The following is an 18,670-nucleotide window of genomic DNA, read 5'->3' as shown; positions in this document are numbered from 1 at the left end:
TGTGATGTTTATATTTCGACTTCAACCTTGCGACTTATTTCTTGTACGTTTAATTTCTTCGCAACAGTCGTGTTTTGGACGAGAATAGAATAACATCGGCTGACATTTCAAATTATTCTCTAAACAGATGGAAAGATATTACAGAAGACAGTACAGTAATTAATTGAGTAAAGTTTCTTTCGTAATTATCATCATTTTAGGCAGAAATAGATTAGATAATGTTCCTTCCATGATTATCAATCAATTTGTTGCTAGAAGAGGATCTTTTAATTTCGAATATTCAATAGAGGATATTTTCCTTCGACAAAAAATTCATACTCCCGATTTTCGAATTATTTTTACATGTTTAATCATCATTGGTTTGTTTTACCAATCCTTCAGATACAAAATGTGTTTATGTGAACGTACGTATATGTAGGTAATTATGACAATGAATTAAATTAAATAATTGGAAAAATTGATTTCATAATTTATTTTCTATTATATATATAGAAAATTATTTTTATTATTAAATATAATATATATATATATATATATTATATTATATTTATTAAGTTCTATTTATTTCTTAAGAATTAAAACTTTTCTAATCATCTATTTAATCATTTATAATATCAAATAATTCATAAAATGAATGATTTCTATTCTTCAAATTAGTTTCTACTGTCATAACTACCAATATACGTAAAAAAATAAAAAGCTAAATTATCGATGAGTTTTATTTAATAGAATAATGATGATAATAATAATAATAATAATAATAATAATAATAATAATAATAATAATAATAATAATAATAATAATAATAATAATAATAATAATAATAAATGATCAACCTGGAACAAACATGATTTCATAAAATTCTCAAGTAACAAGATCGTTGATTCAATTACTGTCATCTCGTCAATTTTCAACGATTTCAATCAGAACCCTCCTACGATAAAAATCCCTTGAGCCCCACACGTACACATGGATATATACTTACATAAACATATATATGTATGTATATAAGTATAACTATTATATAATACATATATTTTTATGTACTTACATATACATATATGTATGTGGGTGCGCGTGTGTGTATGTGTGTACGTGTATGATGTATACATATATACATAATTCTATACCGCGTGAGTGAGTTTGAGGATATTAACGGTGAAATCGATTAGAAAAGACGACGTTGATGCGACGTCCTGCCAGTTAAATTCTTGTTTTTCTTCTGAATACGTCATCACGTTTTAAAAAACGCATAAATTTACTTACTTTCGCTCAATTGGATCTCTCATTTACATTCTACCTAGAAATATGTGTATGTGTGTGTGTGTGTGTGTATGGGTTTGAACGCACATATACGTGTAGAAAATTTTCATATCATATATTTTATATCATTTTGGTTCTTAAATTAATTTATTATCATAATCGATCAATTTGTATGAAAATATTTAATATTATATTATTTTCAAGTATTAACTTCGTAATCGTTGATCATATTTTTCATCTTTTCGTTATACATAAGAATATTTTTGTTAGAATAATTTTTATAATTATTTATCACAGCTAATGATAATATTTAATATAATAGTATCGATTATTATTATTATTATTATTATTATTATTATAATTAATATTATTATTATTATTTCAGATCAACAAATGTGTAAAATACTCGTCTCTACGTTGATTTCGTTATTATATTACATTGGTTAATTTATTCTTATTATATTTGCGAATAAATATGTGAATCAAAACAACGTCAATAAAATCCTCTTTAAAATATTATTTCTCTTTATATTTTATACTATTTTTCTTTTATTTAATTCTATTGAATCGTAACAAATATTCGTTCCTTTCCCATTCGTTCGTTCGTTCGTTCATTCGAAACAAATTTGTTTATTCTACCAAACGAAGAAAACCTGACGAATATATATATATATATTGCAAGCCAATACAAATGGAAAAAAAATATTGAACCAAGGGTTTGAGGATGAAAAATTAAACAAAATTAACTTGAACTAACGGAAAAAAGAAAAATTAGAAAAATAAGATACAAATTTTGGTTAGAGTAGCAACCGTTTAAAAAAAAAGCAAGGAAGGAATTGCAATCGTCGTTTACAATCAACAGAAACATTGTTGCCACTTGACACCACTCATGAGCTCTTATTCTCTCAACAATTGCATGTCATATATACATACATATATCCTACATTTCATAACATCTTTCTCTCTCACTCTTTCTCTTTCTCTCTCTCTCTCTCTCTCTCTTTCTCTTTCTCTCTTTCTCACTCTATCACACTATCACTCTCTCGTTCTCTTTTTCACTTATTTTTTATTGTTTTCTGCAAATCTCAGTGTCAAACAATTTGGCAGGAGATTGATTTTTTCCCCATGTTCGATATATATAAAAAAATCCCCCCAGAAAAAGATTTATTTTATCCAATCAGCGTCTTCTTATTCTTCCTTGTTCTTCGAGAAATGATTTTTCTCGGAAAGCCATTATTTTTTATTATGTGATATCATCTTTCTCTTTATCTTTCATTTTTTAATTTCTATTTTTATCTATATTCCATCGTCCAGCTTAATCATCGAATCGTTTTCCATGTCACGTCGTCGAAAATATTGAAATAAATAAAGTAAAATGGTTTGAATTCATTCGAAATAAAATTCTAATGAAAATAATTGCGAAAATAAGAATAAGAAAAACTGATTTTGAAGAAATGAAAAAGAATTTCATCGGATAAATTATTTCGAATCGAACAAAAAACATTTTGCATCGTTTGTCAACACATATTTGCGTTAAAAATAAATATTAATAATTATATTTAAAAAATATATAGAAAATTTTGTTCAAGTAATTTACAATAATTAATTTAAAAATCGATATTTGAGAAATTTATCGAATATAAAATTGAATAAAATATTTTCATCTTTAGAAATTCACTGGATTTTTATATTTGTAGGAAACAATGGAGATGCTGTGTTTAATGAATTTAGGAAATAAAAGTGAATCTAAGTGAAAATATATGGGTATAATATTTTTTTTTTTTTTTAAATCTTTTTGTCAGTGAATATTATCAACCCTTCAAAAGAATCTGCAGTCGTCTGATGTATGTTTGTCTCTTCTTTTTTCTTGGGGTAGTATATTATAATACATACATCCATTCTGTTTTATTCTTGTATGACGATACCTTTCGGAACATCGAATATCTTTTTTAAGATGAAAGAAAGAAAGAAAGAAAAAAGATTTGAAGCCTCTCAAAGATAAGGGAATACGAATTGGAGACTCTACAAATTTGATTGACAATCCTCGCTGTTTTGTTGTACATCTCAGGCTCGTAAGAAAAAGGAATACTAGTTTCCGTTACTAACGATTCTCTTTTTACCATTTTTTTTTTTTTAGACAAATTTTCTTGAAAGTACACATGCGTGTAAACGAATCCGTTTGTGTGTATTTTTTGTATTATTTTAGTAACAATAATTTACTTCGACAGAAAAAAAATATGTATAAACGTAATTTGGAACAAAATTTTATCATAACCGTGAGTAATAGTTTGTATGTATTTAGTAAATAATTTTATTATTTATTTTTGTAAAATGTATTATATTTAAAATGAAGAATGAAAAGAGAAGCTGCATTAGATTATTTGTTAATAAAATAGACATTTGATGTGACAAAAGAAAAAAGCATTAAAAAGTTACAAATAAATTAAATTGCAATATCCTAATTTTGGTTTTTTTTCACATATTTGTAACATAGGATTGTATATGCTCCCTGATACTAAATTATATTACGTATATAGTAATACTAAAGATATTATCATTATTGTATACAAAAAATTTTTAACAAAACTTTATTTCTGCTTTTATCGACATTAACACAAATAATACAATGTCAGGTTTATTTAATGTTAATCGTTTCAAGTTTTTGCATTTAGTTTTTTTTTTTTCATTTGAAAAAACATCGATTGTAATTTAGTATAATCGATCAACGAAATTTATACTAGCAATTAAATATTTCATTTCACGAAGTACTTCTGTTAAGAGTGTTCTGCACTCAAAAGGGGTTAAAAAAAAAAATGTACACAATTTATTTGAACAAATTGTTCTTAATGGAAATCATATTTGTCGTTGACGTATATTTAAACATCAATGAAAAATGTAACAAAGAATTACAAAATGGGGGAAAGGAGAACGGTGTTAACAAGTCTCCATTATTTCGTCTTACTGTCAAAAGGAGGAAAGGAAGTAACAGCAAAACGTGAAAGTTGTTGTAATGGATTTATTAAATAAGGGGGGGTGGAGGGTGAAGGAAGGGACCAAACAAACTCCTACGTCATAAACTTCCTTGAGCTTTTCTACATAGGTAAGAACGTGTCGTTGAAGTTAGTACGAGTCGTATATACGAAAATGAAAGGAAAACTTCACTTCTCTACGGACTGTAGGAGAGAGAGAACGAGATTGTCATAACTTATTGTTCCTATCTTACGAATAATAATAACTGACATGAACGCGAAACGAGAAATCTGTTTTTGTACGATCTATGCAGAATGTAGGATACCCTTTTTTCTTAACTTTTTGTTTGAAATGTCAGAAAGTGTGACCTTTATTGGCGAAAAGTTTTTTAATTGTTATGATCAAATTATAAGAAAATTTATTAGAATAAAAACTCTCTAATACGTTCATTTTTCATTTGTTATTAGATATTTTTGTTTGGATTTAATTATAACATTTATAATATAATTGATATGATATTATATTAAAAAATATGAGAATTAATTTAAAATTTTGTACAAAATGGACATTTATTACAACAAATATACAACACATTTTTTAAATTAGACAGATTCATTTTTGATATTTTTATTTATCAATTATATTTTTATCTTTCTATTTTCTTTGTATGTATATACTCTTTTTTTTATTTCCCTTTGTATAATCGTATTATCTTAAGAAAACACGTGTTAGAGGGGGAATGAAAGGAAAAAAGAGGGAAAGAGGGTTAGAACGGAAGTGTTAATAAAAAGATCGAAGCTTGAATCCGCCATCGACATTTCGCACTTGACTCGTCCACTTTGCTAAACGATTGGCAACGTTCTACTTTACGTTTGATTTACTAGCTGACGCAGCCACAAAGACATTGGGCACGTAGAAATTAGGAAACTACTTTTTCGGCTCTTTTTTTCTTGTATATATATATATATACATACATATGTGTGTTAGAACAAACGCGTGCGTGCATGAACAGAAACCACAACGTCGCAGCAAATCTTCTGGCAATATTTCAAGATTCGATGATACAATCTCATCACCGAAATTCTTAATAGGAAAACTAGAGATCAGAATTTATTGGATTAGGATGAAGATATATTTCCGATGACGTTCCGAATCAATAATACTTTTTTTTGGTGCATATTTTTGTCGTTTTTTATTTGTTTCAATTAATTTGAATTTTTTTTTAAGAAAATTTCTATTCACATATTTAAAGAATATTACAAATATTTTTGAATAGTATAGTAATGATTATTTTCATTGATGACATTCCATTAGGATTTTTGTAAAATATATTGTTGAATAGAAATAGAATCTCTTCTCATAATAAAATTATATTTTGCTGGAATATATGGAAATTTGTTAGATTATGATTTCATCTTATACTTAATTAGTTATATCGTTTTAACGTTGTATATAAAATGCAAATAATTATCTATTAGGTTGGCCAAGAAATATTGTCATGTTATGAACTTGGAAAATATCGCAAGAATTTATTAACCAATTTAACAAATAAAAATGAACACTCTCTTCTTTAGAATTATTTTATTCTTAGGACAAGTTGCACTACTATTTTCAAAAACTCATACTTAAATACATGTTTATCATATATATTTATACGTATTTATTATGTACCCATACGATGAACACGTGTCGAATGAATGATAAAAAGATAGAAACCAAAATTTGCATCGATTATGTTCGGTTTGTTTAACATTTATGCGTGCGTATCTGCAATATAAACAATTGAATAATATAAAAAGCAAAGATAAAGGAAGAAAATTATTTAACACGAATTTATATATTATATCATCGCAACGTTTACATATTTTTCATATTTTTCATACATATTTAATCGTAAGATCGAAGTGCATCTAACAACGAAACGTAATTAAAATCCCATCGATTTTTTAATCGCCGAAAGACTTCGACTAACTTTTTCAGGTGACTGAAAAGTTTTCTCATTATTTTCTACGTCCACGGGCATCAACGTTTTATCTATTTTAATTGATAACATTTAATCAAATTTTTTTCTTAATAAATAAGATCGTGTATTCGTTGAATACACAACGTGGACAGCTGATTAATCACGTGAGACGAACTGTCAATGTTAAAACCAGCTTATGTCGTTCACCTACATTAATTCTAGGAACTGACCTTGGCGACTATAAGTGAGCAAAAAAATACTTTAACGTGTCCCGACGACATGTAAGTAGTAAGAGTATTTTTAAATAAGTAGTAATTAGTAGTGGTAGGTAAATACTACTTTTTTTTTTAGATAGTAGTTTTATTTAGTAGTAGTTAAGTTAGGTCGGTTCTTATTCTACTTTTTTTATTTTTCATTCCATACGAGCGAAAGTCATGAATGATACAATTTCATAATGTACATACAAATTTCTATCTAAAATTGAATATTTTTAACAATAATATTTCTTACATTATTTAATAATACTTACAATTTTTCCATTACGAAGTCTCACGGTCATTAAAACGTCGATGAAACTCATAAATCAAATTTAACGACTCGTCGATACTATTTTCATTCGAAACATTTGCAAACAACGTTTCGTGCATTTAAAAAAAAAAAGATAATTAAATTGTTTATATGTAAAAGAAATTGTGGTTTGCTGACCGATAAAACACAGAGAAACGTATGGGTTTGATAAAAATCCAGTTGAATTTGCTCAGTGCCGGTGCTAAAAGTAGAGATCAATTGAAAATAAAAAAGAAACGAATCATTTGATCAAACATCATTTGATCGATCAATTCTCTCTTGTAAATTTATCTTTCATGTTCGATAATATTTGCTATGAGGGAAAATTAATTTGTTCTTATTATCGAATGTAAATATTATAAAAATGAAAAAAATTTCTTAATTAAATCAATAAATCTGATGATTGTTAAATAAAAACACAACGATTAAATTGTAAATCATTAAATTAATAAAAAAAAAAACATAATAGATCAGATCATCCGTGAAAATTTTAAACAAAAGGAAAAAAAATTGACGAATAAATTCGTTCATCACCTTTTAAGAAAAGAAAGAAAAAACAAAACTAAAGCTATGAAAATATAAATGGTAGAGTAAAATAACCATAAAAGTAAACGGGAATAGAGTGAGAGTAGCGTGATGGAGTGGTTGACAAAAAAATTCAACGATTATGTTAAAAAACGTGTTAATGGGACAGCAGAGGTGGTAAAACAGTACCCGGCACTGGGCTAAAACACGCAAAATTGTTCACTGACACGCGAAAATCAGGGATGCAGAGACAAATCGCACATTTGGGTATCCCACAAAAGAATAGTAGTATGTATTTATATATATTACCCTTATACGTATGCATACATATATACATAAATACATACATACATACAAATACTAAGCCATAAAGATAAAGGTACGCGGGAAAATACGTGGGACAGAGAAAGAAAAGAATGTCGTAGCATGAGACAATGCTTTTTCCTCCTCCAGCTTAAACCACCCCTCGGGATAAGGGAAAGAAAATGAAAGAAAGAAAAGAAAAGAAAAGAAAAGAAAAAAAAGAAAAGGAAAGAAAAGAAAAGAAAAAAATTACACACACTCATCCACAAATACACACAAGAAAACACACACACAAGAAAAGGACGGGCTCCAAATAGCTGAACGTGCGTAAGTGCTAATTGAGAAGAATTATAGGAACAAGAGCCAAGTAATGAACACCTATAATCGCGTTTTACCTTTGTCGACTTCGACTCTTGCGCTCTTTTTTACCCCCTACCTTCCTCGACCCCTCTTTTTGTGTATCTCTATCTTTCTTTCTCTCTTTTTACTCTTTTTCCTACTTTTATGCTCTTCATAAACCTTTCCCTACAACATTCTTCTCTTTCTCTTTCTCTCTCTCTCTCTCTCTCTCTCACTCTATCTTTCTCTCTTTCTCTCTCTCTTTCTCTCAAACACTAACCATATACACATATACTTGCGCGTGCACACGCGGCAACCTTTTATTCAAGCTGTCACTACCACGATACTACCAACTAAATATATACAACTTATGATTTCCCTCGAGTAACACACGCTGATTTACGTTTGTGATATACACGCGCTCACCACCACACATATATATATATATATGGTTATATATACTTTATTTATAAAAAGATATGTATTACTATATATATAAGCCGTTATATTTTTGATGAAACATCTATCTATCTATCTGTCTATCTATCTATCTATAATATCTACCTATCTATCTATATAGCTTGAAATTGGGCTAACGTATGTGTCGAGAATGCGCTCTCTGTCTCTCTGTGCCTGATCATTTTTCATTCTACGTTTTTTTTTTTCTTTTTTTTTATATGAATATGTATGTGTGTGTATATATACATATTATATATATGTACTTTGTCTTTCTTTTTATATATGGTGTAAACAAAAGTTTTTATAATATTTATTGATACCAAGGATACATATATGTAGTATGTATTTAATATACACGCATACAAGCATATATTTATATATTCGTTTATGGGATATTGAGAAGATATATACATATATGTTATTTATTATATACTATAAATAATTGTATATCTATATAGACCATTTTTTGTGAATGTGGTGTAAGTAAATTTGTGAAGAAAAATTGAGAAAACACGTGATTTTTATCAATTGTGCTGATAATTATGTAAATGGATTAAATGAATGAATTGTATTAGCGAAATTTATGATTTATTTGATATTAAAAATATTTATATTGGATAATAAGTTTAAAATTTTTTTTATGTTTTTTTTTTTGTTAGTTCACATATACGTAATTACTAGTACAATTATAACTGAAACATCTATAAATGATGTTTCATCAATTTTTTGTTTTTCAAAAATCGACTTCCAACACTTTTATAATAAACGGTCTATATATGTTTTGGATGTATTGGACTTCTATTTGTGTGTATGGACTTGGTTGGTGGATGGTTTCATTTTACTAGCACTTATTATATATTCTGCTATTTTATATTTATATGTAAAATGTTTAAAATGAACAATATTGACGATTTAAAAAACAATTTTGGTCTTTTTTCTTGCGAAAATATATGGTTAGAAAATTAAGATAACAATACAGGAGTATAAACGAAGAAGTACAATTTTGGGGCTTTTTTCTTACGGAAATATATGATCAGAAATTTCCAAAAATCAAATAAAATGATAAACGAAGGAATACAATTTTTCATATAATAAATATCATTTTGTTTTTTAATGTTTTTGAAGAAATATATAAGAAATGTGTATTTTTTGTTTACTTTAGGTCCTTCAAATCATTTTGAATCATCGATATTTTTGAGAAATCTCCGCTGCTTTTTCTTCGATAATAAACTAAAATGAAATGTAGTTTTTTAGTCTTATATATACATATATATATTTTTTTGTTTTAATACCAGCGAATTACAGCATTGAATAGTTCAAAAAACGAATGATATGATTAATTACAAGAATTTTGATTCAACGTTACCGATCCGTTTATAATTTGCTTTAAAAAAAAACAGAATACTAGAAGTTTAATTACAAAATGTTCGAAGTTCGTTTCCAATACTCGTGGACCATTTAAATTTGATTTCTTCCACTTTTCTTTATTGGAATATTTTGAAAGTCATAGAATATTTATATTTGTATGTATAATAAAGTAGCAAGTTCAAATTCCATCTATCATTCTAATCCATAAATTTGGGTATAGTAATTTCAATAAAATTTGTATTTGAATTTGAAAATATATATTTTTGAAAAAAAAAAATATCTAAGAAATAAAGGATTAATTATGAATTATTTTTCAAACATATATTAAAACCTTTCCATGTTATGCATGGAAAATAATATGAAATATTAATACTGAAGAAAATATCAATCTTTCACTTGTAATCGTTTTTATTTTACATGAATGAATTACATCGAATACTAAAATACTACTGATAGCATAATAAAATATTTCTATTCCAAACTCGAATTATTTTTCCGATTAATTTTAACAAATAAACGGAAATAATAATAATAATAATAATAATAATAGATTATTACACAATTTCGTTTTATAAAACTACATTCATCCATAAAATATTAACAACGAGTAACATTAAATCTACCAACATCAGGTTACGTATACTCAATTATCGTACAATACGTTACAGTATAACCAATATCCGATTAATCTTCATAAATTAGAAAAATCATTTTGCTTAAAGTTTTGAAAATTGCATTATTTGTTCGTACAAATTTAAATGAAAAAATATTTAACCATGGGTTGAGGTTTACAAGATGGAAAAAAGAAACTTCTGAGCGATAATTCAAGAGCTACAATTTTTTGATGGTTACATAATACCAACAACTATAAATTTCGTTATTATACATAATTTCGACAAAACGCACAAACGCGTGTAGATTATTTCTTCTTGTTAATGCAAATGCGAATGGATAAACATCAGGAAAAGAAAATTAAATTTCCCTTATTTTCTCTTTTTCTTTTCCGTACTTTGATGGAATTAAAATAAAAAAGAGGCAAATTAATAAAATAACTAAAAAAAAACGAGAGAAAAGGAAAGAAATTTAAAAAAAAAAGTTAACACGAGTTGCGGAAATTGAACGAACGAACGGGTACGAAATTACAAAAACAAAATTCCAACGAAACACATTGTTTTATAATTAATAACAAATAAATTACAAATGAAATAATATAATAAATATAAAAAAAATCTACAAACGGATTGGTTTATAGAAATTTGTTAAAATTCACGAGACTTTACACCCCCTACCCTTCGTAGATAAAATAATATATTATAAGAGCAAATAAATATTTTTCAATGAATGAATTTACCCGGTCAATTAGCGACGAAATTTTATTCGAAAGGAAAGAAAGAAAGAAAGAAAGAAATAAAAAATAAATAAAACACAAAAAATAGGAAAAAAAAATAAAAAGCAGAAAACCAGAGGAAAAAAAGGTGGAAGCACTTCTCCCTCCCCCACCCCCCTCAAAAATAGGGTACAAACGGAACGCAGCCTATGGACGGTCCATCCGAAGCTGGATCATAACTGTGAACCCGTGAGCCAATATTATGCATGAATTATTTTCTTTCGTAGTGCTTATGTTTGATTATTATATGTCTGCGTATATGTGTATAATAAAAAATATACGTTTATTCATATATTTCAATAGATTTAAATAATAATAATCGTTTATTCTAAGTTAAATCATTAATTAGATATTTTTCGTTCTTGTTATACTAATCGTAAAACACGTTAAGTATTTCTATATATGCGTGTGTATGTTTATTTATGTGCTGCCTCTTATGCTAGTATTTTATCTTCTAGACAAATGCTCGCAATTTGTACACTTATGCACGTTTGATAGTTTCCATTTTTTCTGCTTGTAAATAAAAAAAAAGGAATAAGAACATACAACAAATGTGCGTAACCCAAATTTTGTATTCTACCAACTTTTCTTTTTTTTTCCTCGAAAGATAATCCTTTAAAGGTACGAGACCACCTCCCTCACCCCAACCCTTCACGATCCCGCCATGGAATGCTTACTTTTTAATCTCTTTTATATCTATATATCTATATAATATATATTAATATCAATCCCTTTTTACCATAATCAAAGTAATAAGAAAAAAAAGTTTCTTAAAATTTGTTTACCCAACACACAACACCCGCCATGTTTCACGAACAACTATTTGATTTTATTTGTTTTCTTTTTCTGTCGTTTCTCCGCTTCCTTGGAGTAATCGACAATTACACTTTTTACTTTAAATAAAGTAAAAAAATACAAATAAAAAAATACGAGAAACAAAATCTACCTAAAAGAAAGGTAGAAAGAAAAAAATCACTGTACCTTTGACGAACAATCAATACGATGATCGTTATCATTACCAAAAGAAAAGGAAAATAAACAAATATAACTAACAAGCTAAATAAGCTTTTCGCTTATTTGTAAAATATGCCCTTTGGGATATCTGGATTTGTAAACTGGAAACACATATATGATTCATGAGCACATTATTTGTCAAATCGATTAACTCCGCTAAAGTTTATGTACATCGTCATATTATTTATTATTCAACAATCATGGAATTTTTAAATCATATAATGATATTAAAAATATAACTATTTATATTATGAAAAAAATGTCTTTTATTAAGCTCAGAGTTCGTTCCTTGCCTTATAAATTAAGAACATTTATTTTTTAGAGATAACATTTATTTATGATAAATGAAAAAAATATTTTATATAGTAAAATTATAATCGTATTCTTATGAAAAGCTCATATAAACAAATATATTATTTCAAAAAGCATGGTATTATTTAATGGGGAAAAAGAAACGAGCCAGTATTATTCAACGGCTATCTTTATTCTTCTCGTCTATTATTTTTTTCTTTAGTTTCTTGTATTTCTCTCTCATCCTGCCTACGAGCAAATTTAAATGTATTATTCAACGAATCCTCATCCACTTCTCTTGCTATCCTTGCCAACTTCATCACAGCCACAGTGTGATTTATTTGTTTCTTTTTTTCCCCTCTCATCGTTTCACCCTTGTCGCTGCAAACGGAAAATTACGTTTCGCTGATTTGTAACGATTTTTTCCCCTTTTTTTTGAAATTAACCGATATATATATAAGCTGACGTCAAACGGGAACTTGTTGTTTTTAAATATCTTTTTTTGTCAGTTTAATTAAAAGAATAAAAATATTTAATTATTTTTATTTGAAAATGTAATTAATGATTTGATTTAATTGAAAATTAATTTGCATTCTTTCGTTTAATATGCAATTCTTCTATCATTTTATCTTCTGTTTTTATTTTATAAAATTTTAAATTAAAAAATAACAAATTTAAAAATTCTATTCTCGAACGAAACTAATTTTGGCGTCAGATTTGATGTATTTTTCTTTTTTTATATTTATATATATATATATATATATTTCCCTAAAAAATGATTAAAAATTGTTTGATTATGGATAATAAAATATTATTATTAAATTAATGTTTTCAAGTGTTTGGTAAAAAAGGTACAGTGATTTTCTTTTAAAAAAAAAACAACATTCGTTTATATAAAACGTAGTAATAGTTTATATATATATTTATATTAATAAATATATTTATAATCTACTAATTTTAGTATTATCATTTAACATAAGTGCAGTATCAATTATCACAACAATTGAGGATTGATCCTGCACACAAAAAATCCGATTCTATTGGATTATAAAAAAGAAGAAAATAAAAAAAGAAAATAATAATAATAAAAGGAAAAGAAAAGTAAGACGCCAATGACATTTCAACAGCGTCAAGTTAAGTGACCATTCAAGAGAACGTTGACCGAGTTAACGAGGAAAAAAAAGGAAAGAAAAAGAAGCAGAGAGATGGAAATGAACGTTGCATCATTTCATTTCATTTTAACGATTCGATCTGAAGAAGATGAAAAAGTAGAAAAATGAAATGGACGATTTTATGGTCGTATTAACTTAAAGGAAGATTTACAAAGAATTAAAAACGATCTTAACTTTTCGTTTAATCCATTAAAATAATTAAACGTAGAAATCTATGAAAAAAAGGAAATGTTCGCGTAACATTTTTTTGCTTTAATTTGGCAAAAAAAAAAGAAAAAATTTAATTAAAAGAAAAAATAATTAGATCAATTCGCGCGACAAATTTATAAATCATTAAGGACAATTACAAAGGATCGGTAAACATGTGGTATGTTTGTTAATGGCGTTAACGAGGTCACCGAAATTACTGTTGAATGGTTTTTCGCTACAAAGTAGGCCGATTTATTGATTTAGTGACAAAATGAATGCTAAATCTTTGCTATTAGTAGAGATGCGCAAATTTATAAATTTTCTTTTTTTTTTTTTTTAAACTTATACGACAATTGTAATGTTAACATCAGTAAATTACAATAACGTTTTATTTATTCGTTCGCTTGATTTATTTCTCTCTTGTATTTAAAAGAAATGAAATATAGTTTAATGTGCTTTCTAATTATCCATAAATTTTTGTCTAGAGTGTTCTCGAGCGTAATTTGATCAAATTTTAATCTATTAATTATAACAACGATTCGCTTTACAAATGTTTCCATTTCGCGTCTGTGTACTTTAGAAATTCAATATTTATTTAAGTAAATTCGATGATTAAATAAACGAAAAACGATCGTATAGCCTATCAAATTTAACTTTAACGGTACACTTGTCGTAAAACTTTCGTTTTAAATCCGTTCGCGTTTGGTGTTTTCATTAAAAATTACAACCGAAATACTAAAACGTTAAATGTAATGGTTAATTTAAAAATAACAATACAAAAACAAAAAAAAAGAACGGTAGTATCTCTCTTTATTATTTCTCTGTCAATTTCTTTGATGTTTTTTTCTTGCTCGAGACAGACTTTACGTGTATTAAATTCAATAAAACAAGTTTGACGTGGACGTATAGTAACTTTGTTTAACTCAATGTTTCTAAAATACGATTATGTGCCTACAGGAATACTCCGTACAATTAACATTTCGGGAACAATGGATTGACGAGAGACTACAATTTAATGACTTCAAAGGTATGAAAAAAAAAGAAGCACAAACTTTATTTTAATGATTTTGTATAAAAAGAATTCGTTTTTATTTCTTTTGTGATATTTTTAAATATACATATATGCAGTACGTAGTGCAGTTACATAGTACATAATAAATGTTGATACGGAAAATAAGTTTTGTGCATTTTTTCACAGGTCGACTGAAATATTTAACGTTAACAGAAGCTAATCGCGTATGGATGCCGGATTTATTCTTTGCGAATGAAAAGGAGGGTCATTTTCATAACATTATTATGCCCAACGTTTATATACGAATCTTTCCAAATGGTTCGGTTCTTTACAGTATACGGTAGGTTCTTTTTAAAATATTAAACTACAAAATTTCTGCTCAATCTCTTACATGAAATAAATTCTATTCTTATATTCGCAACCATAATAAGTTAATTTTTGAAAACGATATAAATAATAAATCATCATTGTTTAACATTTTTACGTTACTTTTTACAGAATATCATTGACACTTTCGTGTCCCATGAATTTGAAATTGTATCCTCTGGACAAACAAATTTGTTCTCTACGCATGGCCAGCTGTAAGTTTCAATTAAAAACTAACAAACGTTTATTTTCGTTTTAATTAATCAAAACATTTGTTTGTACATTGTAAATATTTGTTTAGATGGATGGACGACTACAGACTTGGTCTTCCTTTGGAAAGAAGGTGATCCCGTCCAGGTTGTTAAGAACTTACACCTGCCTAGGTTCACTCTAGAAAAATTTCTAACTGATTATTGCAACAGTAAAACAAATACCGGTTAGTTATTTAAATGTTTGATTATACGAATAGTTATGATTTTATAGTTTTCATTAATAAAGGAATTTTTCATTATTTACTTTTTCAGGAGAGTACAGTTGCCTAAAAGTAGATCTCCTCTTCAAAAGAGAATTCAGCTACTATCTCATCCAAATCTACATCCCCTGCTGTATGCTTGTCATCGTCTCCTGGGTCTCTTTCTGGCTGGATCAAAGTGCTGTACCGGCTCGAGTATCGTTAGGTCAGTAGTATGAATCAATCATTAGTCCTTACGCCAACAAGCTCATCCCAAACCCAACACGCAAATTTTGTATTCCAAAAATATATCAAGGATTTTGTCACGAATCTAGTTCATCAAGTATTTCTAATGATAATTCATTATTTCATATTTTAAAATTTATATAATGTTATAATAATATTATTATCAATTATATTGTTTGAAGGCTCTGTTCCCTTTTACAAACATTTATCACATTTACCTATCTTTCCGCATTAATATACAATTTAAACATATAATAGAAAACTAATATAAATATACTTAATATACCTTAAAATAATTACTCTAACTACTACCACTAACCCAACTATTATAATATGCACTATATACAATGCCAGTATTTTAATATGAATTAAATATCTCTACAAAATTCTATTATATATTTATTTCGTTAAAATAATATCAAATCTAAAATTCAAATCTTCAACCATTACAATGAAATTACACTGAACTCACAATATTTCTTAAAAATTTATTTAAAATTTTTCACGAATATCTTGATATTATATTTGTCATATACAATATTTCAACCTATTTTAAAAGGCTTAAATTAGAAAGAAAAACAAATTACATCACAAAAGATCTTGGGTTATAATTGGGACGAATTGAAAAAAGTGAAAAACGAGAGATAGAAAGAAAAATCGAAAAAGGATTGGCCCTTCAATATCATGTTATTGATTCTCGAAACGAGGAAATAGAGAGAGAGAGAGAGAGAGAGAGAGAGAGAGAGAGAGAGAGAGAATGACGACCTTTAGCATCGTCGTAGATCGAGTAGAGAAACGATAGAGAGGAACAAAGGAAATTTAGATAATTTTGTATGTTTGTTCAGGCGTGACGACACTACTGACGATGGCCACGCAAACATCGGGAATAAATGCCTCACTGCCACCAGTCTCCTATACAAAGGCCATCGACATTTGGACAGGGGTATGCCTGACCTTTGTGTTCGGCGCACTTCTCGAATTTGCTTTGGTGAATTATGCGTCGCGTAGCGACATGCACAGCGACAACATAAACAAAAAATTTGCTAGCGAGATGGAACATTCTTCCTCGGTTGATCCAACATCAGAAATCCTCGACGCGGATAGTTCAGCGAATTTCGCTATGGTCAGTATCCATCATTGATGATTTTCCTTACGAATTAATCATAATCAATAAGAATTGACGCATTTTCGACACAACTATCGATATCAAATAATGATTAGGTTCGATAATATCGAATAAATTATTTGAAACTTTTATTTAACGTGAAAGATTGATCTATTTTTTATCGATTATAATAATAAAATATTTTAATTAGTATCACATTGAAATATTTCTACGAAAAAATGTAAAATCGCGAATGCGTTAATGTAATATAGCAATAAGCCGCAGATATGGACGAATTAATTATACGGACAAAGGTTTGCACTTGATTATACATTATTTAAATATTAAAATAGTTAAAAATGTACCATTTTAATAATTATCAGGAAGAATTGAAATTGATTATCTCTCAGTGCATTTATTTCAATCAAGAATTCGTTCAAGGATTGGAAGGAAAGAAAAAGTATGAATAAAACGTTCCTGGCACGATTGATTCTGGCAGTCGAGCGGGAAGTAACGGATGAGAGATGGCAAATATATGAAATTAAAGAAAGAAATATAAAGCTCGCTCGATGGCCAGAAAAGATAAAGAAAATAAGAAGACAATGAAAATAGGGAAATATAAGCTCGGTCGACTAACGGCTCAATACCGACCGAATTCTTTCAGAAGCCTCTAGTCCAACATCCGGAGGATTCCATGTCGATGGATAAGATGCAGCCGTGTGAACTACATATGCCACCGCGAAAAAAAAACTGCTGCAGGTCGTGGCTGTCCAAGTTCCCGACGAGGTCCAAGCGCATCGACGTCATCTCCCGAATATTCTTCCCCATCGTATTCGCTTTTTTCAACCTAACGTACTGGTCCACGTACCTGTTCCGGGACGAAGCGGGGGGCCAGTAAACTTCGACGAGGAAGCGCTCGGATCAAGGGACGTGGCTCGCGGCCATCCCCATCATTATTCCCACGGAAGAACACATCGTTCACGTCCTAGACATCGACAACAACAACAACAACAACAACAACAACAACAATTACAACAACAACAAAAACAACAGCAGCAGCAGCAGCTGCAACAGCAACGACGGCAACATTTGTTACAATCGTCGCAATCGTCGCAGCCGTCGCAGCAGCAGCAGCAGCAGCACCACCATCACCACCACCACCATCACCATCACCATCACCATCACCAACAAGAACGTCGCCGTCATCATCGTCATAGAATTCAACAACAACAACAACAACAAACGCTACAGGCACCACCACCACCACCACCACCACCTCTACCACCCCAACAAGCACCCACAGGACCGTCGTACTCGCCCGTACAAACGCTCGAAGACGACCGTGGCTACTCGCCGAGAAATTCCAAACATTCCTGTAAAAGCTCGACGAGATCGTCGCAGTCGGCTTCGCCGTCACCGTCGTCGAGAACGGCGACCCCATCACCACCGTCGGCACCCGTTAGGCCGGCCCCACCTAGACGTTTTCATCGTTTTCCACAATTTTCTTCGGCACATACCGGAAGGTGCTGTTGGGGTTTGTTACCCCGCGGGTGGTTCACCTGCAAGGCCAAAGGTAGCGCTAGAATCGACTTTATATCGCGCGCAGCCTTTCCTCTCATGTTCATCCTCTTCAACCTAGCCTATTGGTCCACGTACCTCTTTCGAGGTGAGGATTCCGTG

At 28.9% G+C, this 18,670-nt stretch overlaps 1 protein-coding gene across 11 annotated transcripts in view; it reads left to right on the top strand.

Annotated features, from left to right (window-relative positions):
• GluClalpha (glycine receptor alpha 1) overlaps positions 1 to 18,040 on the top strand; it is a 74,778-nt gene extending 56,738 nt beyond the window's left edge. For 10 of the 11 annotated variants that reach the window (XM_089170341.1, XM_089170338.1, XM_089170337.1 and 7 more), the window contains 7 exons: positions 14,768 to 14,837; positions 15,009 to 15,162; positions 15,321 to 15,403; positions 15,490 to 15,624; positions 15,713 to 15,865; positions 16,731 to 17,008; positions 17,655 to 18,040. In XM_089170341.1, the coding sequence (XP_089026467.1) occupies positions 14,768 to 14,837; positions 15,009 to 15,162; positions 15,321 to 15,403; positions 15,490 to 15,624; positions 15,713 to 15,865; positions 16,731 to 17,008; positions 17,655 to 17,888 (1,107 nt within the window). In that variant the 3' untranslated portion in view covers positions 17,889 to 18,040. The remainder of the gene's footprint in view (positions 1 to 14,767; positions 14,838 to 15,008; positions 15,163 to 15,320; positions 15,404 to 15,489; positions 15,625 to 15,712; positions 15,866 to 16,730; positions 17,009 to 17,654) is intronic. The other variant, XM_089170339.1, reaches the window with a different exon arrangement.
• The last annotated feature ends 630 nt before the right edge of the window (positions 18,041 to 18,670 follow it).

Source organism: Polistes dominula, unplaced genomic scaffold (genome assembly GCF_049000335.1).
Source record: "Polistes dominula isolate Pdom_NZ unplaced genomic scaffold, Pdom_raw_medaka contig_15, whole genome shotgun sequence".
NCBI lineage: Eukaryota > Metazoa > Arthropoda > Insecta > Hymenoptera > Vespidae > Polistes > Polistes dominula.
The sequence above is the reverse complement of the archived record's forward strand: the minus strand, read 5'-3'. Positions and strand labels throughout refer to the sequence as shown.